This window comes from Aquarana catesbeiana, linkage group LG08 (assembly GCF_042186555.1).
Source record: "Aquarana catesbeiana isolate 2022-GZ linkage group LG08, ASM4218655v1, whole genome shotgun sequence".
In the NCBI taxonomy this organism is placed as follows: Eukaryota; Metazoa; Chordata; class Amphibia; order Anura; family Ranidae; genus Aquarana; species Aquarana catesbeiana.
In genome coordinates this window covers 288,563,353-288,586,054 of record NC_133331.1, presented here as the reverse complement: position 1 = coordinate 288,586,054, position 22,702 = coordinate 288,563,353, and the positions used below count along the sequence as shown (strand labels likewise).

Below are 22,702 nucleotides of genomic sequence, written 5' to 3'. Positions count from 1 at the left end.
TTTAGAATTGCAGCGATAGACAGGAAGTGGATTTATGACTGCTGTAGGAGATTGTTTTATATTGAGGGGATTCAGATATCTTTAACATCTTGCTCACACTTTTTGTTTACTAAGTTTGACATCAGTATTTTTTTTTTGCTAGAAAATTACTTAGAACCCCCAAACATTAAATATATATATTTTTTATCAGATACCCCACCCCAGGGTATAAAATGGCGGTCGTTGCAATTTTTTATGTCACACGGTATTTGCGCAGCAGTTTTTGAAACGTAATCTTTTGGGGAAAAAAATAGACTTTACTGAATTAAAAAAAAAAAATGTTAAAATCAGTATTTATTTATTTTTTGCTAGAAAATTACTTAGAACCCCCAAACATTAAATATATTTATTTTTTAGCAGAGACCCTAGGGGAATAAAATGGCAGTCGGTGCAATTTTTTCTGTCATGCGGTATTTGCGCAGCGTTTTTTTTTTAATGCAATTTTTTGGGGGAAAAAATACACTTTAATGAATTAAAAAAAAACATGTTTAAATCAGTATTTTATTTTTTTTTTTTTTGCTAGAAAATTACTTAGAACCCTCAAACATTAAATTTATATTTTTTAGCAGAGACCCTAGAGAATAAAATGGCAATCCTTGCAATTTATTATGTCACGCGATATTTGCACAGCGTTTTTATAAACACAATTTTTTGGGAAAAAATACACTTTAATTAATTAAAAGAAAACAAAAACATTAAAAAAAACCCCAATTTTTTTGGTAAAATATAAAAGATGATGTTACACCGAGTAAATAGATATCAAACATGTCAGGCTTTAAAACTGAGCATGATCGTGGAATGGCGACAAACTTCCTAAAAAAAAACTCCATAAACGACGCTTTAAACATTTTTACAGTTTACCAGTTTAGAGTTACAGAGGAGGTCTTGCACTAAAATTATTGCTCTCGCTAAAACGTTTGCGGCGATACCTCACATATGTGGTGTAAGCGCCATTTACATATGTGTGCGTGACCTACATGTGCGTTTGCTTCTGTGCACAAGTTCGGAGGGAAGAGGGCGCTTCAAAATTGTTTTTTTTTTTTTTTTTCGTATTTTTTATTTTACGCTGTATCTGTTTTTTTATTTTTTTATCACTTTTTTTCCTATTACAAGGAATGAAAACATTCCTTGTAATAGAAATAAGGGATGACAGGTCCTCTTTATGTGTTCTGGGGTCTCCTTTACCTTTAAAAGCAAAAGATCAAAAAAATGTTTGTTTTTGTTTGATCTTTTGCTTAAAAAAAATGTACTTCCACCCTAGACCAGAAATGACATCCCTCTGGTCCTCCAAGGCCATAGAGGTGATCAGAGACAATCCAGTCTCTGGTAGCCTCTGTGACCAGCCGGCCGTCCCCTCCTGCCGCTTCTGAAAGCGATCCAGCAGCTAATGAGCCACTTTCATGAGAAAGCCATCTGCCCGTTTAACACTCCAGGAGTTGTGGTCCCTTCCTACGCGGAGCCTGAATCCTGCCTTGTCCATCCATGACACTTAACTTCCCCCACCCCCCCTGCCCAACACTACAGTAACGCAATCTAGGCCAACATATCAGAAGCCAGAAGACCGCCCCAGAGGACACTAGGGAATGATGCGCTCTCTGGGCACTATGATCCCTTCCTGTGCAGAACATGAATCCCATCTTGTCCATCCGTGACATTTAACTTCCCCCACCCCTTACCCAACACTGCAGTAATAAAATCTAGGCTAACCAATAGGAAGGCAAAATACCACCCCCAAGGATTATAAAGAAGGATAGGTACTGCAGGTCCTTTCTGTGCAGGACTAGATTCCTGCATTGACCACCCCTGACATTTAACTTTCCCCCCCCTTCCTTGCCCAACTCTGCGGTAACACAATCTGAACTAATGAATCTGAAGACCATCACTGATGACACTAGGGAAAGATGATTCCAAGAGCCATGGTCCCTTTCTGTGCAAAAGCAGAATCCCACCTTGTGTATCCCTGATGCCTACCTTTCCCCAACACTGCAGTAACACAATATAGGCCAACGAATCAGAAGCCAGACGACCGCCCCTGAGGACACTGGGAAAGGTTGGCCCCTCAAGGTACCGTGGTTCATTTATGTACAAAGCCAGAATCCCACCTTGTCCATGTTTGATGCTTAACTTACCCCCCCCGCCTAACACTGCAGTAACACAATCCAGGCTAACGAATCAGAAGACCTCCCCTGAGGACACTAGGAGAGAATGGTCACTCTAGGCCCTGGAGTTCCTTCCTGTGCAGAACCAGAATTCCCCCCATTTCCATTCTTGATGCTTAAAGTAGGACTGAACCCATCAACTTAACAGTTTACCAAAACAGTTACATTCAAGGCATGCCGTGATTGATAAATGTCACAGTTGCTTGTGCTTTCAATCGAACTGGCAAGCCATTAAATGGATGGTGTCATAATTGTTCACATGTGCTGCACCATGGCAACTCCACATCAGATAGAGGCTAAGATGGAAGCTTCCTTGGCTGTAAAAGACAGGAGGGTTTAGTTCCACTTTTAACTTCCCTCACTCCCTGTCCAACACTGCAGTAGCATAATCTAGACTAACAAATCAGAAGCCAGAAGACCACCCCTGAGTACAATAGAAAAAGATGGCCACTCCAGGCACTGTGGTCCCTTCCTGCACAGAGCCAGAATCCCACCTTGTTCATCCTTCATGCCTAACTGCCCTAAGATAATTTAGAATGCTAACAAATCTGAAGATGGAAGACCACCCTTGAGGACACAAGGGAGGGATGTCCACTGTAGGAACACTGATCCCTTCCTTCCCAGAGCCAGAATCCCACCTTGGCCATCTTTGATGCTCAACTGCAGCAATATCATTTGGGAGGCTAGCGAATCAGAAGATGGAAGACAACCCCTGGGGACACTAGGGACAGATGGCCACTCGTGGCACTGTGGTCCCTCCCCGTGCAGAGCCAAAATCCACCCTTGAGGACATAAGGGAGGGATTTCCACTGTAGGAACACTGATCCCTTCCTGCCCAGAGCCAGAATCCCACCTTGGCCATCTTTGATGCTCAACTGCAGCAATATCATTTGGGAGGCTAGCGAATCAGAAGATGGAAGACAACCCCTGAGGACACTAGGGACAGATGGCCACTCATGGCACTGTGGTCCCTTCCCGTGCAGAGCCAAAATCCCACCTTGTCCATCCTTGATTCCTAACTGCAGTAATATAATTTAGGAGGCTAACAAATCAGATGATGAAAGACCACCGCTGAGGACATTAGGGACAGATGGCCACACCAGACACTGTGGTCCCTGCCTGCGCAGAACCAGAATGCCACCTTGTCCATCCTTGATTCCTAACTGCAGTAATATAATTTAGAGCCTTGTTTTAGGATGTGCCTAGAAAGGGTTGTGAAAGAGACAAGCAAGATCTCAAGCACCCCAGATGGGACTCAAACCCACAATCCCTGGCTTAGAAGGCCAGTGCCTTATCCATTAGGCCACTGGGGCTTGCCTCAGGTGACAGCAAACCCCTTTTTGTTCTTTCAGAAGTCATCCGTTCTCTTACTTTACTATATAATTTAGAAGGCTAACAAATCAGAAGATGGAGGACCACCCCTGAGGACACAAAGGAAGGATGGTCACTTCAGACAGTGTAGTCTATTCCTGTGTGGAGCCAGCATCCCACCTTGTTCATTCTTGATGCCTAACCCTCCGACCTTGTTCCCCAACACTGCACTAATATAATCTAGCAGGCTAACAAATCAAGAGCTGGAAGACCACCCCCGAGGACTCCCAGGAAGTACAGCCACTCCAGGAGCTAGGCAGGGCTACGACTCTATGAGATATGGCAACCATTGGTTGTGGCTGAGAATACCAAGCCTACCTATTCAGGTGGCTCCAGTGCTGGTGTTCCCAGATGACCATCCAATGGCAGGAGGGGCCTAGACCAGTACAGACAAACCTTGAGAAGTACATGGGATCTCCTAGGGGCCCGCCTTGTGTTTGCTCTAAACATTTCAAGGCTTAATTTATACTTTGGGCACGCCCCTTAGGGTGGAATCACACTGCTTATGTTGTGTTGAACTCATATCACTTGTGTTGAACTCAAAATACTTTTACAAAAAGATTGTCAGCTCCATCTACTGGTTATAATGCGGTATTTTCCAGTTTCGCTGTATTCTTTATGAATGAATAACATTTGACCTGGAGAGAAAACAGCCTAATAATATTTGATTTTGCTTTTATTCACACAGGACGAATATGCTGTTTCAAATGAATGAGTCCTTAATAAACACAAGATCTGAAAACCTTTTTTTTTAGTCCATGTTTTTATTAGCCTAGATGGGAAAAAAAACCATGATACAAAAAAATGCCCAAGTGAATCTTACTCAAAAGAATAAACAGTTACATTTTTTAAGTAGGAAAGTCAAATCTTTTATTGGGCACAATAGCTCTAGTTCAGGAGCCCCTTTTAAACATGGGGTGACCCAGAGGTGGGATTTCATGCTTAAATAATCTAATAAGAGCACCAAAACAAATATGCAGAAATCTGAAACCTTTTAATGGTAAAATAATTTAATGACAAAACCACCAACACATTTCGGCGAGTAAACTCTCCCTTCTTCAGGGATCCGCTTTAATTGATGAGACTCTTAGGGTGGTAGAGTAGCCAATAATAGTTATTAGCAATGTACGAGTCATAGGACGCCTCAAGTCGGCTTGGCATGAAGATATATTTTTTTCTGGTTACTATACTATCCTTAGAATCCCATCATTTAAACCAGAGCCCTGAAGAAGAGAAGAGTTTTTTCCTCAAAACGCGTTGGTAGTTTTGTCTTGCTCTTGTCATCAATCAATTTTACCACTGACTCTTACTGACTGCTAGCAGCCTGTGTTTATAGGGCACAGTGGACATTTTGATACCTCTACTGACAGACACAAGAGCCCTCCAAGAGAGCTGGGGGTGGCAAAACAAAGTTGTGGGCTTGAAACGGTAGCAGTGGTCGTTGGTTTTAACCAGGGAACCCTGCAGGCTGTTATATTAAACCCTACAGCCTTTGTATACTGTATGTGTGTTACCAGGACAGCTTTAGGAGGTTAGGTTTGGAAAGGATTAAGTAATAGTAGGAATGTACATAGGGCTATTTCACTGTAATATCCTCAGGGGTGGGTACTAGTTTCACCCACCTTGGCCCAGGGGCCATTAGAAAAGCTGGCAAAGAAGTCAGGCACATGACAAAAAAAATCATTAGCTGTAATGTGATCTCTTTAGCTACCTGGGTCCTATAATTTAGCTATACCTGAAATAATGAACAAAAAATGTAAGCTCCTGAGGGGTGGGGATTGTTAGCATTGTCCATATTGGGTCAGCAGACTAGGGGACTCCAATCTATTTATTGGGGTAGAGTACTGGAACCAATGATACTAGTAGGCCCTTGCGATGGTTACTAAAGGCGAGCAAACATAGAAATTGTAGAGCTTTGTTTTCCGCCATGGAATATCCCAGGTAAGGACATTACAGTCTCCTCAGGGGCAGGGACTCAAATCTCTGGTCTCAGTATCTCACAGTTAGAATACCTGTTAAATGGACAAGTGTAAGCTCCTAGGAGGCAGAGACTGACCAAGTCTGCTCACCTAGTCATGGTTGACAAGCTGACCTGAAAAGTCTGACGTCAATGTCATACAGCTGGACGACCTGATGTAGAGACATTAAGCTCTTCAGGGGTGGGAGATTATGTGGATGGCAACAGTCATAGGGCACCATGCATACCTACCAGCAGGCCTTCTCACCTAAGAGTGGCAGGTCAGTAGACCTAGGAACTCTAGAGCCAACATCTTACATCTGGAGTACCCTCCTGAAGTATCCTAGGTAAAGACATTAGTGTCCCCAGGGGCAGGAACTCCAATCTCTGGTCTCAGTATGCGACAGCTAGAATACCTGGGAAAGCTACAAGTGTAAGCTCCTAGGAGGCAGGGACTGACCAAGTCTGCTCACCTAGTCATGGTTGGCAAGCTGACCTGAGAAGTCTGCTGCCAATTTCTTACAGCTGAACTACCTGAGGTAGGGACATGAGCTAAACTAAACCAACTGAACAAAATTTTCCCACAGCCGCCAATGGTAAATTCTTCCCGATATTGGATATTTGCTGGTCAATATCTCCTGAACCATTAATCCTAGAGACTCAAAATTTGGCCTAGTGGGTCTTCTCTAACCCCTCTATGTGTCTTCCAAGTTTGGTGTCGCCATTGCATATGGTTCATTCGCAGTGCCTTTTCAAACTAAACCAACTGAACAAAATGTTCCCATAGCTGTTCATGTTAAATTCTGCCCGATATTGGCTTTTTGCCGGTTCACTATCATCTGAACCATTAATCCTAGAGACTTCACATTTAGCATTGTGGGTCTTCTCTACCCCATCTACGTGTCTCCCAAGTTTGGTGTTGCCGCTTCATATGGTTCGGTAGCAGTGCCTTTTCAAACTACACTAACTGAACAAAATTTTCCCATAGCCGCCAATCGTAAATTCTTCCCGATATTGGATATTTGCCGGTCAATATCTCCTGAACCATTAATCCTAGAGACTCCAAATTTGGCACAGTGGGTCTTCTCTACCCCATCTACATGTCTCCCAAGTTGGTGTCACCACTTCGTATGGTTCGGCAGCAGATTTTCCGTGTGCCAAGCTGTCCAGGAAGAAATAAAATGGAGATAAAGAGGGTTTCCCTAAGTGGACTTAAGGCACTTAATTTGTATTTTGTGTGAAAAATATATAGCAGAGTATACAGAAAATTATAATAATAAACACATTTTATTTAGAGAAAAACATTTTTTTTTTAAACAATTGTAACGAAACATTGATTCATCTAGACAGTGCGTTTATATCACTATGAAAATATACACAAAAGAAACCTCTTCTTTTGTGTATATTTTTATGGTGATATAAACACACTGTCTGGATGAATCAATGTTTTGTTACAATTGTTTTAAAAAAAAAATGTTTTTCTCTAAATAAAATGTGTTTATTATTATAATTTTCTGTATACTCTGCTATATATTTTTCACACAAAATACAAATTAAGTGCCTTAAAAGTCCACTTAGGGGAACCCTCTTTATCTCTGTCTTGAATATTGGATGTGGCACTTCTCTTAACATAGGTTAGCCTTTTGCCCTTCACTTCTCAGGAAGAAATAAAATGGGAGAAATACATGTTGAATTGTTCCTGATACCTACCAGCAGGTCTGCTCAACTAACAGTGGCAGGTCTACAGACCTAGGAACTCTAGTGCCAACATCTTACATCTGGAGTACCCTCCTGAAGTATCCTAGGTAAAGTCATTACAGTCTCTTCAGGGGCAGGGACTCACGTCTCTGGTCTAAGAATCTGACCACTAGAATATCTGTGAAATGAACAAGTGTAAGCTCCTAGGAGGCAGGGACTGACCAAGTCTGCTCACCTAGTCATGGTTGGCAAGCTGACCTGAGAAGTCTACTGACTTATATACTGACTTATATCTTACAGCTGGTCTACCTGAAGTAGGGACATTAGGCTCCTCACAGGTGGGGGCTGATGTGAATGGTAACAATCATAGGGCACTATGCATACCTACCAGCAGGTCTGCTCACTTAAGAGTGGCAGGTCAGCAGACCTAGGAACTCTAGTGCCAACATCTTACATCTGGAGTACCCCAAGGGGGAGCATTGCATTGCAAGCTTCTCGGGGGCAGGTACTGACATGAATTGTTATGGGACATAACTGCTGTAGTAGGTAAGAAAACCTTGGAACTCTAATAGCAAGAGCTCACTATTGGAGTACTTGACGTGAGGATAGTACAGTGTACTCTTTTCGAGGGCAGGGACAGATGTGAATTGTTACAACAATGGGACATAAGTGGTAGATGAGGAAACCATGGAACTCCAAAGGCAAGATCTCACTATTGGACTACCTGACGTGAGGACAGTATAGTGCACTCCTCTCTCAGGGGTAGTAACTGATGTGAACGGTTGGGACCAAGGAACATACCAGCAATTGTAGGTAAGCAAACCATGGAACACTGGTGCCAACTGGAGTACACAAAGTAAGAATATGATATTGTAAGCTCCTCAGGGGAAGGAATTCATGTAAATTATTTTGACCATGGTCCATAGAAGACCTGGTGGTACCAAGATGTTAAGGTTGGAATTCTTGACGTAATGGCATTACAATGTGCCAAATTACAGGTGCTGCTCGAAGCTCCTACAGGTTCTGTTCTAATATCAACTGTTGGGAGTGCAGGAAAGGACGGAGCTCGTGCCAGCTCCATGGAAAGTACAAAGAGAGAAGAGTTCTATAAGCCGCACATCACTAGAAAAGCCTGTGTGTAAAAGTGAAAACAGCCTCAAGCTGGGCTTTATCCAGGACACCCCTCAACACGTTTCGTCATGGGGCTGTTTTCACTTTCCACGCACAAGTTTTTGTAGTGTTGTGCGGCTTATAGGACTCTTCTCACTTTGTATTGGTTAAAATGTTTCACTATTGGAGTCCCCAAGAAAAAAAAGGAGTTGGGATGGGGAGTCAACATCCTTACTGTCCAACCAAAATCAGACTGATTGTTTCCCATTAGTCCACCATGGTGCTATAGGCAAGGCTGGTCCCCCATGTGAGTCCTCTGGTGTTTGGTCAAGTAGGAGTTAGTGGTGAAGCACTTGCCGCACTGGGGACACGAATACGGTTTGTTCCCTCGATGGCACGTCTGGTGTAGCAGCAGATAAGACCTCTGGGAAAAGCTTTTGCCGCAGTCCGAGCAGGAGAACGGTTTTTCACCGGTGTGAATGCGCTGGTGCATGCAGAGGCTGGCGTTCCGCGCAAAGCACTTCCCACACTCGGAGCAGGAAAAGGGCTTCTCGCCCGTGTGGCAGCGCTCGTGCAAGGTGAGGTACGACTTCTGTGTGAAGCACTTGCCGCAGTCCTCACAGGAGTATGGCTTCTCCCCCGTGTGCGTGATCCGGTGCCGGACCAGGTGCGAGTTGTACGCAAAGCATTTGCCGCACTCGGGGCAGACGTACTGCTTCTTCCCCAGGTGGAACTTCTGGTGCGAGACGAGGTGGGACTTGCACAGGAAAGACTCGCCGCAGTCCGTGCAGATGTAGATCTGGTCTCCGCCCCGGCCGATGCTGGGCACCATAGTGTCGGGAGGGCTGGCGAAGTAACCGGTGTGTCCAGAGACCGGAAACGAGTTAGATTCTTCTTTGGTGTCTTCAGCAAAGTGTTCATCTGTTTCAAAGCCGTGAGGGGAGATAGGCTCACTATCTGGGAAGTTTCCGTATGCACCTGGGGGACATAAAGTCAGTCTTAAAGGGAGAATATAATTATCCACTTAAGGACCAGGCCTATACTCACACTTTTTGTTTACAAGTAAAAGTCTGTATTTTTTTGCTAGAAAATTACTTCGAACCCTTAAACATTATCCTCAGATAATCAGATGTCTGGTGCAAACATCATGTGAGCACGGGGGACGGGGTCGCTTTGAGAAAAAAAAAAAAAATGTATTATTATTTTATTATATTTTTTAATTTTACACTGTCCCTTTATTTTTTTTAATTTCTTTTATTGCTATCACAAGAAATGTAAACATCTCTTCTGACAACAATAAAGCATGACAGGTCCCCAATAAGGTCAATAAGACCCCACATGTCTCTTTTACAATGGAAAGCATCAGAGCCAAAAAAAAAAAAAATATGCCAAAATCGTGTTTAGCATAACTCGCCTCAACCCACACTAATTAGGAGTTCTTTTTAGATCTCCAAACTTCAAACGTAATTGCCACAATTCCTTTTTCCTCAAGAAATCATCGTTCCACATGCAAATGAAAATACGCTCCAAATAGCGTGATAAAGTACAATAAATGTATTAAAAACTCACCAATCTCACACCATTGCACTCACATGTGTCAAAATCAAAACAAACCAAAGGTAAACACATCACGGATCTCCATGCACTGGTAAAGCGATCTATAACGGTTGTGGCGGACCCAGGGTAGTGTGTCAGCTATATCAGTCTCACCCACTCCTCGTCCCAAGCCTCCACTATCCGATGCAGCGTGTAACGTCACAACGTCCTCCGTCACGCTTTAGATGCTTGCCGTATAGCCACGCCCCGACATGTTTCGTCACAAACGACTTATTCATGGGACCGATATAGATCGCTTTATCAGTGCATGGAGTTCCATGCATTAGCACTTTAACTACATTAGCACTTTAAAGAGGAGTTCCACCCAGGGGGTCATGTAAAAAAAAAAAAAATAAATAAAACAAAGTCAGCAGCTACAAATACTGCAGCTGCTGACTTTTAATTGGACACTTACCTGTCCCTGGGTCCAGCTATGCGGGGGATCGAAGCCCCGCTCGTCTCCCCCTCCGTTCAGTGGCGCCGGCATTGCAACTGTGGGCGCCGGGCTGTGGCTTCACAGCCTGGCACCCACTTCGCATGCGCGAGCGGCACTGCGCGCCATGATTGGCCGCTCAGTCACCTAGGACCTGTAATGGGTCCCAGATGATTGACAGGAGGGAGGGAGGGAGCAGAGCGGAGCCCTTCCTGTGCCGAGGGGGAAGTGATGTCACCAGCCCAGGCACTGGAAGGGGCAGACTACGAGGGACCCCCTAGCAACAGGCATTTAGAGGCAAGTTAAAAAAAAAAAAATATCCAAATGTTTTTTGGGGTTTTTTTTTAGGATTTTTCATGTATTTTTGTTTTTTTGGGTGGAACCCCACTTTAACTACAGCTGTGACAACCGTCACAGGGTGTTTGTTTCTTTCTTTTATAATGTGCTATGAAACAGTTGTTCACATTTATTCATTCACTGATTATTTAGGTGTCACTAGTATTGGTCGTTATTAACAGTTGATCACTATTTATTATTTTTCATTGTGTATTCATATCCACAATTTTTTCTGGTGCATTAGATGTTCTTTTGAAGCGCCACTATTTATTCCACTCATTATGAGGTTTAAATATTGTTCACATGTTTGATTTATTCAAGTGGCAGCTGTAGTTTTTTCCTTTAGACATCAAAGAAATTCTGGACAGCCACACTCCAAAGATATTTGCCTTTATTCAATAGGGTATCATCCAAAATACAGATCACAGCAAAGTGGAACAAAGCCTACGCGTTTCGCACTACAAGGAGTGCTTAGTCAGAGCTATGACTAAGCACTCCTTGTAGTGCGAAACGCGTAAGTTTTGTTCCACTTTGCTGTGATCTGTATTTTGCATGATACCTTATTGAATAAAGGCAAATATCTTTGGAGTGTGGCTGTCCAGAATTTCTTTGATGTCTAACTGCCATAGCATTGCCAGCACCTGGACTTCTAGACTGAAGGAGATGCCTTTTACCTTGATCTGACCCACCTGGAGCGGTGATATTCTCTCTCTATTTAGTTTTTTCCTTTAGTTATTTTCTTTTTTCACTTGTCCAGAAGCGCAGTGGTGGTTACACGGGAGTGAGATTTCCCTTGTTTACACTGCCTGTGAACCGGAAGTGACGTCATAATGTCGCTCCGGGCCTCCTATGCCATAGAGATAAGTGGAGGTAATTTTTCCTCTGCTTAGCTCTATGGCTGGCCGCCCCCACCGTCGGATCGGTTCCCAGGCTTCCCGATGAGCCAGGTATGTTGTTTGTTGTATATTACTTACCTGTGCTGATCTCTGGAGGGATTTCCTCCTCTTTACACCGATCATCACCCATCACATTCAGCTCCTCAGCAGTGTGAATCTGGGTTACGATAAAAGCCTTGACTTCTTGCATGTCTTCAGCCTACGATCACATTAATAAATAAAGCTTTCACGTTTCTAAGCAAGCTTCCAAAAACCAATATTTAGACGTATCCAAGGACAGTTCATACCTGTATAGAAGACAACTGGGAGCCAAAAATCTTGCTGATTGGTCGGGGATCAAATACATTTCACTCATTAAAATGCAAATCAATGTATAACTTTTTTGAATTATGTTTTTCTGGATATTTTTGCTGTTATTCTGTCTCTCACTGTTAGAGCCCTTTCACACCCAATCTGACCCACAGTTACAGACCCAGCTTGTCTGATTTCGCTAATCATCTGCCTGCTGCCCAGCCAGTCTCTGCTGATCACCTGCCTGCTGCCCAGCCAGTCTCTGTTGATCACCTGCCTGCCCCACAGTCAGTGTCTGCTGATCACCTACCTGCTGCCCAGCCAGTCTCTGCTGATCACCTGCCTGCCCCCCAGTCAGTGTCTGCTGATCACCTACCTGCTGCCCAGCCAGTCTCTGCTGATCACTTACCTGCTGCCCACCCAGTCTCTGTTGATCACCTGCCTGCCCCCCAGCCAGTCTCTGCTGATCACCTTCCTGCTGCCCAGCCAGTCTCTGCTGATCACCTTCCTGCTGCCCAGCCAGTCTCTGCTGATCACCTGCCTGCTGCCCAGCCAGTCTCTGCTGATCACCTGCCTGCTTCCCAGCCAGTCTCTGCTGATCACCTGCCTGCTTCCCAGCCAGTCTCTGCTGATCACTTACCTGCTGCCCAGCTGGTCTCTGCTGATCACCTGGCAGTGAGCCAGTCTTCGCTGCTATTTTACCTGCTGAATGGCCTGACGCTGCAGACGTTTAGACTACCTACCTACACCAGCTGCTGGCAAGTACAATTAGGCACTTGTGCCACTAAATACCCACGCACCTCCTGTTACTTTACCTGGGGCTCTGAGCCGGAGGTATATAAGAAGCTGCTCTCATCACTTCAGGCTCCTCCACCAGATACATGACACACATATTACCACAGACACACCAAAATCTTTTAGAAGCTCTTCCCAAAAAAGCGGGGCTGTTAAAGCCACAAAGGGGGCCCCAACTCCATATTGATGAAGTTTAGAATGGGTCCAACAAGTTACTATAGATTTGATGCTCAGGCACTCACATACTTTTGAACGTCAACATCTTACCTTCTGATCAACTAAAACATCTCTAGAAATCGGAGTAGATTTTTCTGGAATATTGTGATCCTCCTGAGGGATCTCCTGATGTTCCTGTGTGGAATCCCGGGAATACAGAGGACATCTCTCTGGAGAGTTCCCATTACTGGATCCATCTGTAGGAAACACACACACTGACTGAATACATTGTATCTATGTGTTTATCAGATAATGAGGGATCTAGGTGGACCCTCCGTACTGCTCTCTCCTTGGGAATACATTTATGGAGATAACTTACCGCTTACTTGAAGCATCTGAGATTTCTCCACCTTGACGTCTTTGTAGAAATTTGTGTCTTCTTCCAAATAGTCAAATTCCTGCATGGAGGAAGAAACATTGTTATAGAAACACGACGCATAATGGTACAGTCACCATCCCATTGTCTGTTACTAGATAATGTCCGAGAATTCCCGGCACCGCTCACCTCTCCCGTCAGCAGTTCAATGATCTTGCTGGTCAGTTGAAGGATCTTTTTGTCGTTGATCTTCTCAGGTGCCAGTGAGAAAGGTGGAGGCTCCAAGTTACGGCTCTGGCTCCTACTCCATCTTCCAGACACAAAGGGGTGGCTGTTGGGTGTCATATGGTCACCAGACTTCCTCAGTGGAACATAATCCTAATATGTATTGAAATAGATGAAGAAGTTCTCAGCTGTGAAAGTGGTGACCAAAAAAAAAAAAGGCAAGTAGAGGGCAAACGATTTGTCACCAGTATTGCTTGTGATCTCCCTGTAGCTGACCTTCAACCCATTACAGACCTACCATGTCTTGTTCTGCACTTTGTCTCTGTGTGGGGGCAGCCATCTTGGTAAATACAGGACTTTGCTTTCCCGTGTCACAGATGCTCCCCTGACCTCCCTGGTGAGCTCTGTGCTTTAATAATAGAGATGAGTGATGTCATGTGACCTCCCAGAATCCTCTTCACCTCCTCGGTCAGGCCTGTGTTTTATTAATAGGGATTAGAGTGATGTCAAGTGATCTCCCAGAATCCTCCTCACCTCTCCGGTCAGGTCTGTGTTTTATTAATAGAGATAAGAGTGATGTCATGTGACCTCCCAGAATCCTCCTCACCTCTCCGGTCAGGTCTGTGTTTTATAAATAGAGATAAGAGTGATGTCATGTGACCTCCCAGAATCCTCCTCACCTCTCCGGTAAGCAGGTAGATGATCTCCAGGGTGAGGTTTAGGATCCTCTTCGTTAGATGGCGCTTCTTCTTGTCCATGATGAGCCGCAGCACTCCTCGATGGTTCTGACTGGAGATCTCTGTTGACAGACAGAATTTGATTTGGGTTAGCATATAGTTGGGTGATGGGTCTAGAAGACTAGATCTGGAGTTCACAAAATCTGATCTCACAATCCCATGGGAAGGAAACAACTATGGTAGGAGCTTGCTGGATATGCCAGACCAGTTTAAGGTGTTAGGCGGCCTCAGCCAGCTCTACTCCATTAACCACACCACTGACGCGTTTCGTCCCACCCACCAGGACTTGGTCATAGTGGTCTTGCTTATCATAGAGGGGTTTGCTGATACTGAGCAGCGGACCCTGGCACTGCAACCTCTCAGCACTAACTTCTAGGCTGATGTGCAGCGGATTATTGGTCAGCACACCATCCTGGACTCCTATGAGTGGAATTCCCAGCTCCACCCACCTGCAGTGTCCCTAACGACAGGATATCACCCTCCTGCCTGAATTTCACACTTATGTAGGGCAAATATAGACATACAGAGGGCATTTACCCCTCCCCCACCACCCCAATTGTCCACCCATAACTAAAGCCTAGATTGTGGGTGGAGGAACCCTGTAAAATGCTGGTATGGGTGGCTGTGGCTTCTATATTCATAAGCCCCGCCATGGGAAGGGTGTCAGAGTCCGTGGGTCCCCTCCAGCAGCCATACCTGTCCCTCCTGCGCTTGTCTGCCCCAGTCTCTGCTCCCCAAGATCTGCCAGTATCCCCCACAACAAGACTGCACAGGGATGCGCATGCGCACTTCTCTTCTGGCTTCCTCTACCTCAATGCGCATGCTCTGACGTCCCTCTGCACGCATGCTCAGACGTACCTATGTACATTGAGCGTGATTACTGGTCACTTCGGACACGCCCCCTCCCACCGCTATCTCCTCCCCACTGACGTCTCCGGATGCGCTCAGCCCCGCCCTCCCTGAAGGCACTCGGCGCACACTGGGACGTCTCCGCCAGAGGAGCCATGTTTGAGAAGGCCACCCCTCCGTCAGAATGGCTTCCGGTCTCCAACATGGCCCCCCTGCAGCGCTACATTTCTGAAGACACTTTTGTGTAGTTGTTTTTGAAGGCGATAATTAACCTGGTATTCAGTCATGTGTACATCCACAGCTGGGGAATGGTAAGGAGAACAAAACAGGGACAGGAACCATGATTGATTAGCGGTGTAGGTGAATGACCAGCACCCTTTGGAGGAAGGTGCAGTGTGCGCATGTGTACCTGAATCCAAGCCACACCAAGATTACATGTCTTCTGTGGTTCCCTAAATACCAGCCTGACCCTCCTCAGGTATGCAATATGACACTGTCTGAGCTTCAGGACTGCATAGAACATTCTGTCCCCTTTAACCCTGCTAGCTCAGTTCACCAGCCAGTGCTGCCACTCCTATTGACAGCCTGATTAGGGATTGCAGCTGGTGTGCAGCGGAGGAATAACTTTTCATAAGAGGAAAGACCCTTTACATGCAGAATAGGTCAACTTTATCTAAACCCTCTTGTATTTTATTGTATTGTAATCCTACTGTCTCCCTTTTTATATTGTAAAGCGCCAAGAAAACTGTTGCCGCCATATAAACCCGCCATATAAACCCTGTATAATAATCTTCTATAGATTTATATCAAATAAAAGCTTTAGAACTGATTGTATAAAATGTGAAGTGTGTCTCTCTTTAGAAATCACACTGAAGCTTCCCCCGGTGCTGAACCTGGTTAGATGGACGCCAGGCGTAATCACGTGACCCGGAGCGTATTAGACCTCACCCTGGAGATCATCTACCTGCTGACCGGAGAGGTGAGGAGGATTCTGGGAGGTCACATGACATCACTCTTATCTCTATTAATAAAACACAGACCTGACCGGAGAGGTGAGGAGGATTCTGGGAGGTCACATGACATCACACTTATCTCTATTAATAAAACACAGACCTGACCGGAGAGGTGAGGAGGATTCTGGGAGGTCACATGACATCACTCTTATCTCTATTAATAAAACACAGAGCTGACCGGAGAGGTGAGGAGGATTCTGGGAGGTCACATGACATCACTCTTATCTCTATTAATAAAACACAGACCTGACCGGAGAGGTGAGGAGGATTCTGGGAGGTCACATGACATCACTCTTATCTCTATTAATAAAACACAGACCTGACCGGAGAGGTGAGGAGGATTCTGGGAGGTCACATGACATCACTCTTATCTCTATTAACCACTTCAATTCCCAGCACTTAGACACCTTCCCACCCAGGCCAATTCTCAGCTGTCAGTGCTGTTGCAATTTGAATGACAATTGCGCGGTCATGCTACACTGTACCCAAACACATTTTTTATCATTTTGTTCCCACAAATAGAGCTTTCTTTTGGTGGTATTTGATCACCTCTGCGGTTTTTATTTTTTGCGCAACAAATAAAAAAAGACCGAAAATTTTGAAAAAAAAAAGTTTTTCTTTGTTTCTGTTAAATTTTTTTGTAAATAAGTACGTTTTCTTCTTCAATGACGGGCACTGATAGGCGGCACTGATGGGCACTGGTATGCGGCACTGATGGGCACTCATAGGCGGCACTGATGGGCACTCATAGGTGGCATTGATTGGTACATATGGGTGGCACTGATGGGTACTTATGGGTGGCACTGATGGGCACTGATAGGTGGGCACTGATGGGCACTGACAGGTGGCACCGATGGGCAATGACAGATGACACTGATTGGTGGCACTGATAAAACTTATTGGTGGCATTGCTGGGCATAACTGAAACATAATGGTGCCAATCAGTGCCCATTTGTGGCCACTGATTGGCACAGATTGGGCACATGTGGATGGCCATGGGGTACATACCTGGCCATCCAAATGTTTCCCCCTTCCCTGGTGGCCCTAGTGGCGATCCCTGGTGGTCCAGTGTGGTGATCTGAGGGGGGGCTGCGCTGATAAACAATCAGCGCAGACCCCCCCCCCCCCCCCTGTCAGGAGAGCCGCCGATCGGCTCTCCTCTACTCGCGTCTATCAGACGCGAGTGAGAAAAAGCCAATCAACGGCTCTTCCTATTGACATTGTGATCAGCCGTGATTGGACACGGCTGATCACGTGGTAAAGAGCCTCTGCTGGAGGCTCTTTACCAAGATCGGTTTAGCGGTGTGTCAGGCTGACACACCGCTCCACCGATCGCCGCGATGCATGCCCCCGCGGGCGCGCGGCGGCATGTTATCCTGCTGGACGTCATATGACGCCCAGTCAGGATAACGGAACCACCGCCCAGCCGTCATCTGCTATGGGCCGGGCGGGAAGTGGTTAATACAACACAGAGCTGACCGGAGAGGTGAGGAGGATTCTGGGAAGTCACATGACATCACTCTTATCTCTATTAAAGGAGAAGTACAGCCAAAGCTCGTTTGGCTGTAATTCTCCTGTGGATCACAGGAGTGCAGCTCCTGTGACCCGTTTTCAGCAAAGAGCGGGCTGAAGTCCGCTCTCTGCTGACGTCACAGAAGTCGGTCCAGGGTCCGCGTCATCACGACATTGGAAGCGTGGATCCACCAGATCCCTGTACCGATCCGGCTCAGCCCCTCAGAGAGCCTGAGGCCCCTTTCAAACTTTTGCGACTTGGGACTGCAAAGTCGCATGACAAGTCGTACCCCATGATTTCCAATGAGTACCGTTCTTATCTGTGCGACTTTGGTCCGACTTTGATGCGATTTTTGGTCCATAGACCTCAAGCTTACGCAGGCAATTCCCTGAAATCACAGCAAAATGGCGTGACTTTGAAGTCGCGGTAGTGTGAAAGGGGCCTGAGCCGGCCGTTCCGCCCTGTCCACAGCCCAGCGCTCCAATGAGCGAGGAGGGAGCAGAGAAGAGAGCTGTGACTGACAGTCTGCAACTCTCTTCTTACGGAGCTGTCAGAACCGAGCGATCAGCGGTGTTTGACCGCTCAGTTTTCAGTGTAGAGGCGTCGGGGGAACAGATGCAGCATCCACCTAGGTAAGTATAATTCAGGAAAAAGCCACAACCCCATACTTCTCTTTTAATAAAACACAGACCTGACCGGAGAGGTGAGGAGGATTCTGGGAGGTCACATGACATCCCTCTTATCTCTTTTAATAAAACACAGACCTGACCGGAGAGGTGAGGAGGATTCTGGGAGATCACATGACATCACTGTCTTACTTATCCTAGGATTATGGACCCATAAAGAAGGAAACCAGTGAGTGGCCACCTCACTTGCTGATGTCTGAGAAAGGCAATGACAAGAAGATCCTAGAAGTCACCCAGAAGATCATTGATCTGCTGACAGGAGAGGTGAGCGGTGGTGGGAATTCTGGGACATTATCCAGTAACAGACAAGGGATGTGTCTGGATGGTGACTGTATCATTGTGTGTGTCAGGTTCCTATAAGGTGTCAGGATGTCACTGTCTATTTCTCCATGGAGGAGTGGGAGTATATAGAAGGACACAAGGATCTCTACAAGGACGTCATGATGGAGAATCAGCCGCCCCTCACATCACCGGGTAAGAGGAGACTTTATTGTAAAGGAGAGAGCAGTACGGAGGGTCCACCTAGATCCCCCATCATCTGATAAACACATAGAAACAATGTATTCAGTCAGTGTGTGTGTTTCCTACAGATGGATCCAGTAATGGGAACCCACCAGAGAGATGTCCCCGTCCTCTGTATTCCAGGGACTCCACACAAGAAGATCAGGAGATCCCTCAGGAGGATCACCAGGTCCTACAGGACTATTCTGTAAGGGAAACAAATGATCTCACAGAAGTGATCATTAGCTTTCTATGTAGAGTATTCATTTGAAATATTCCTTATGTGTTATCCAGGCTGATGGCCTAATTGCTGTTAAGGTTGAAGTGAAGGAAGAAGAAGAAGATTCGTATATGACGGGGGATGAGCTGCACATGGAGGAGGAAATTCCTCCAGAGATCAGCCCAGGTGAGTGATCAACACTAAAATCCAGAGAAGAGTCCCAGATCCTCCTTGTTCAGTCACTACAATAATATCATTGTCCCCAGTCAAATTCTACCTTTAGTCACCTTGAATGACAAACTCTGACAAGAGCCATTTGAATACAAACTAAAGGTAAACCTTATAAACTTTGGAGGGACATTCTAAAATCTTTTATTTTTCAACATTTGGATTAAAGTGATACTAAACATGCACTGTTTATTTTACATTGTCCCTTCTATTTCTATGTGTGGCTGATGGCACTGTAATTATTTTAATTAAAGAAAGCATCTAAGTACCTTTTTTTACTAATCGCTATCCAGCTGTCACATGATCCAGCTCTCTCCCAACCTGTCTACAGGGAAACAGTGGCAGAAGGAGCTTCTAGTCCTCTGCTGCTGGTCACATGTTCAAAAAAAAAAAAATGCCTTTGGAATACAGAGTAAAAATAAATTAATATCAATAAGCTGTTTTAAATTGTCATACAAATATATATATTTTAAATCAAATCTTTATTATTTTTGGCAATACCATGGTGTGGGGCGGATTCCTGCCAGTCTTAGGCTGTGTTACACCCCTCCCAGAATGTTTTTTTTTTTTTTTTTCACGCCTCCCCAACCTGTGTCTTCAAACAGCAGTTGCCAACCAGTGATCCTTGGACCACTGATGGTCCACAAGAAAAATTTGGTGGTCCTCCAGGGGTTCTTCTGCAAATCAACATTTTACCGGATGTATACCACACAATGTTGTTTCCAGTGTTGTCCTCAGTGCTCACTGACAGTCAATACTGTCAGCGCGCATTGATACCCAATGACTCCTCGTGGTTCCGGCTCTATGGACTCAGATGGAGGCGCCGGGAGTAGTGCAGAGAGTGGGAGGTGAAGAAGGAGGGGATATCCAATGGCAGCGCTGATCACAGGCTGTGGGAGGGAGCATGGAGCTTGAGCACATGGCTGGATAAGGAGGTGAGATCCACCAATAATGAGTCTGTATATAGCAACAATGTAGTGCGGGGAGAGGGGGCAGAGAGACGGAGCATTGTGTGTATAAGGCATGTAAAAGTCATGATAGTTGCCTGCAGGATTCAAAATTGTGAGTTTAGTGGTCTGTGAAGACCAAAAGGTTGGCCACCACTGTCTTAGAATAAGAGGGAGGTGAAGCCACCATCAATCTACATGTTATATCTTGCCTCTATTGTGTTTAGCTGGTTAGTGGGCATGGAGGAAGAGGGAGGGAGTGGCCTGGCATTTACCACTGTGTATACTCCCACATGTGTGACTCTATAGTCACATGGGCTGCTCAGGTGTGATAGGCAGGAAATGCTCAGCATAGAAACTCACTGAAAACTGAGCATGTGCAGAGCTACCAACATTGCTCTTCAAAATCCCTAGCTGAATTGGGGACATGGACAGAAGGGGGAGATAGAAAGCAGCAGGTTTAACCAGTTTTTCTGCAGAATACAGAAAATGTATCTCATAGTGACTGAGAAAGTATGAACAGCGTGTAATACACCATTTATTGATCGTTTTATATGATGTAGATTTAGTGACACTTTAAGTCCAGAAATCTCAAAACACTTTTGTTCCTGCAGATGGGCCCGACTCTGGAACTACATTTCCCTTTATCTATTCGTGCCTCAATTCGATTGATGACAAAATCACCCAAAGTCCTCAAGCTGGAAGATTTATGTCCCAAAGCTCTAATCCTTGGTTTCTCAATGCCCCTAGATCATCCAGTCTTTTGAATTTCGTTGATCATTTCACCAGCGACTCCAGAGCACGTCAGAGTGGAATAGTTGGCCAAGATGTGACCATTACCCCATCAAACTTTACCACCAGGTCTCACTATCCACCCAAACCATCCTTTTTCTTAAGCGACCTTGGACATCTTACTGCGGACCCAAAAATGCCTCGAACTGGCCAAGAAGAGACCATCAGGCATCATGGTTCAACCAGACAACTAAAGATCTCCAAGGAAGCGATGAATGTTGCAGTTGAATCCAAGATGCACCAAATCAGCGAAGCTGCCGAAGAGGAAACCATTGTTCCCTCAGACTTCCACAGTCATCAGAATTTGTCTAGACTGACCGACTCCTTGAAGGACGTAGAACATTTTTCCGACAACGCCAAAGACCACCAGACATGTCTGGAGACGGATCTTCCTGCCCACCTAGGTAAAAAACGCTTTACATGCGAGGAATGCGGTAAATCGTTAACCCGAAAGGAGAACTTGGTTTCTCACCAGCGCATTCACTCAGGAGAGAAACCTTTTTCGTGTGCCGAATGCGGCAAGGCGTTTAAGAAGAGCTCACACCTTTTAAAACACAGGCAGATCCACACGGGGGAGAAGCCCTACTGCTGCTCTGAATGCGGCAAAAGCTTTGCCTGGAAGGGCGACTTCGTCGTCCACCAGCGTATACACACCGGGCTGAAGCCATATGTCTGTACGGAGTGCGGGAAGGGGTTTTCCATCAAGTCGTATTTGGTGAAGCACCTGAGAACGCACACAGGAGAGCGTCCTTACGCGTGCTCTGATTGCGGGAAGTTATTTGGCTCTCGGTCCAACGTCTTGCTACATCGGAAGGTCCATTCGGGGCAGAAGCCATTTACCTGTTCGGAGTGCGGCAAGAACTTCACGTGGAAGTCGGAGATGTTGAGCCACCAACGAGTTCACACTGGTGAGAAGCCCTATTCTTGCCCTGAGTGTGGAAAGAGTTTCTCCAGTCAGTCGTATTATACCAAGCACCTCAGAATCCACACCGGCGAAAAGCCTTACCCGTGCACGGAGTGTGGTAAGCGCTTCTACACTAGCTCCAACCTAACCATTCATCAGAGGAGTCACACGGGGCTGAAGCCTTACACCTGCGAGGACTGCGGACAGACTTTTACCTGGAAGGCTGACTTGGTGAAACATCGGAGGTGGCACACGGGAGAGAAGCCGTTCCAGTGTCCGGAGTGCAAGATAGGTTTTACCACAAAGTCAGAACTGAACGGCCATTGGAAAATCCATACAGGGGAAAAACCTTATTCGTGCGCTGAGTGTGGGAAGGCCTTCGTCCAGATGGGCCGCCTCCTCAGGCACCAGCTGAAACATGCCAAGATTGAAGGATAAAGGGACCAGGTTTCCCAAACACGATATTCCACACGCTGGCTTCTTATAACTCCAATAGCAACAGTTCACCACCAGATGTCCTAGCCCCACTGGAAGTCTTATTCCTCCGACAGCATTGTTTGGAAGGTATAATAAGGGTAAAATTTACTAGATCTATAAGACGTCTTTGTTGTAGCTGCTGCTGATGGACGGAGCTGGGAATGTCCTAGATCAGGGGTTTCCAAACTTTCTAGACAAAGGCCCAGGTTACTGTCCTTCAGATGTTAGGAGGGCAGGACTGTGGCCAGTGGAAGAAAAATCCCCGAAGTCAGTGGGAGTAAACAACGCCTCGGGTTTGACTGTCAGTGGGAGTAAATAAATTACATAGAAATAGAGCCCCATCATCCATGTCAGTTGAAGGAACAGTGCCCTGTTGTTGGTGTCAGTGGAAGGAATA

General features: G+C 45.6%; 2 protein-coding genes and 1 non-coding gene across 3 annotated transcripts in view; 1 reads left to right on the top strand and 2 right to left on the bottom strand.

Annotated features, from left to right (window-relative positions):
* Positions 1 to 22,702, top strand: part of LOC141106780 (uncharacterized) — a 111,245-nt gene that overhangs the window by 69,599 nt on the left and 18,944 nt on the right. The window contains exons 4-7 of the mRNA XM_073597708.1: positions 18,587 to 18,710; positions 18,827 to 18,945; positions 19,032 to 19,143; positions 20,747 to 22,265. Of these exons, the coding sequence (XP_073453809.1) occupies positions 18,587 to 18,710; positions 18,827 to 18,945; positions 19,032 to 19,143; positions 20,747 to 22,265 (1,874 nt within the window). The remainder of the gene's footprint in view (positions 1 to 18,586; positions 18,711 to 18,826; positions 18,946 to 19,031; positions 19,144 to 20,746; positions 22,266 to 22,702) is intronic.
* TRNAR-UCU (transfer RNA arginine (anticodon UCU)) lies at positions 3,439 to 3,511 on the bottom strand. Its single transcript has one exon. It is a non-coding gene; the product is annotated as a tRNA-Arg (tRNA).
* On the bottom strand, positions 7,070 to 15,053 carry LOC141104727 (uncharacterized). The gene is made up of 7 exons (XM_073594426.1): positions 14,872 to 15,053; positions 14,119 to 14,237; positions 13,403 to 13,591; positions 13,217 to 13,295; positions 12,949 to 13,094; positions 11,674 to 11,794; positions 7,070 to 9,312 (listed from the first exon to the last, which is right to left on the bottom strand). Exons 2-7 carry the CDS (start codon positions 14,194 to 14,196, stop codon positions 8,618 to 8,620), a joined length of 1,308 nt encoding a protein of 435 aa, XP_073450527.1. The 5' UTR covers positions 14,197 to 14,237; positions 14,872 to 15,053; the 3' UTR covers positions 7,070 to 8,617.

What these genes read in the sequence shown, in the direction of transcription:
- LOC141104727 (XM_073594426.1), bottom strand. Translation starts at nt 14,196, where the DNA reads ATGGACAAGAAGAAGCGCCATCTAACGAAGAGGATCCTAAACCTCACC. An exon ending in TCAGATGCTTCAAGTAAGCG is followed by an intron (nt 13,095 to 13,216) that starts GTAAGTTATCTC and finishes TGTTTCCTACAG; the next exon opens with ATGGATCCAGTAATGGGAAC. An exon ending in ATGTTTTAGTTGATCAGAAG is followed by an intron (nt 11,795 to 12,948) that starts GTAAGATGTTGA and finishes ATGTGATCGTAG; the next exon opens with GCTGAAGACATGCAAGAAGT.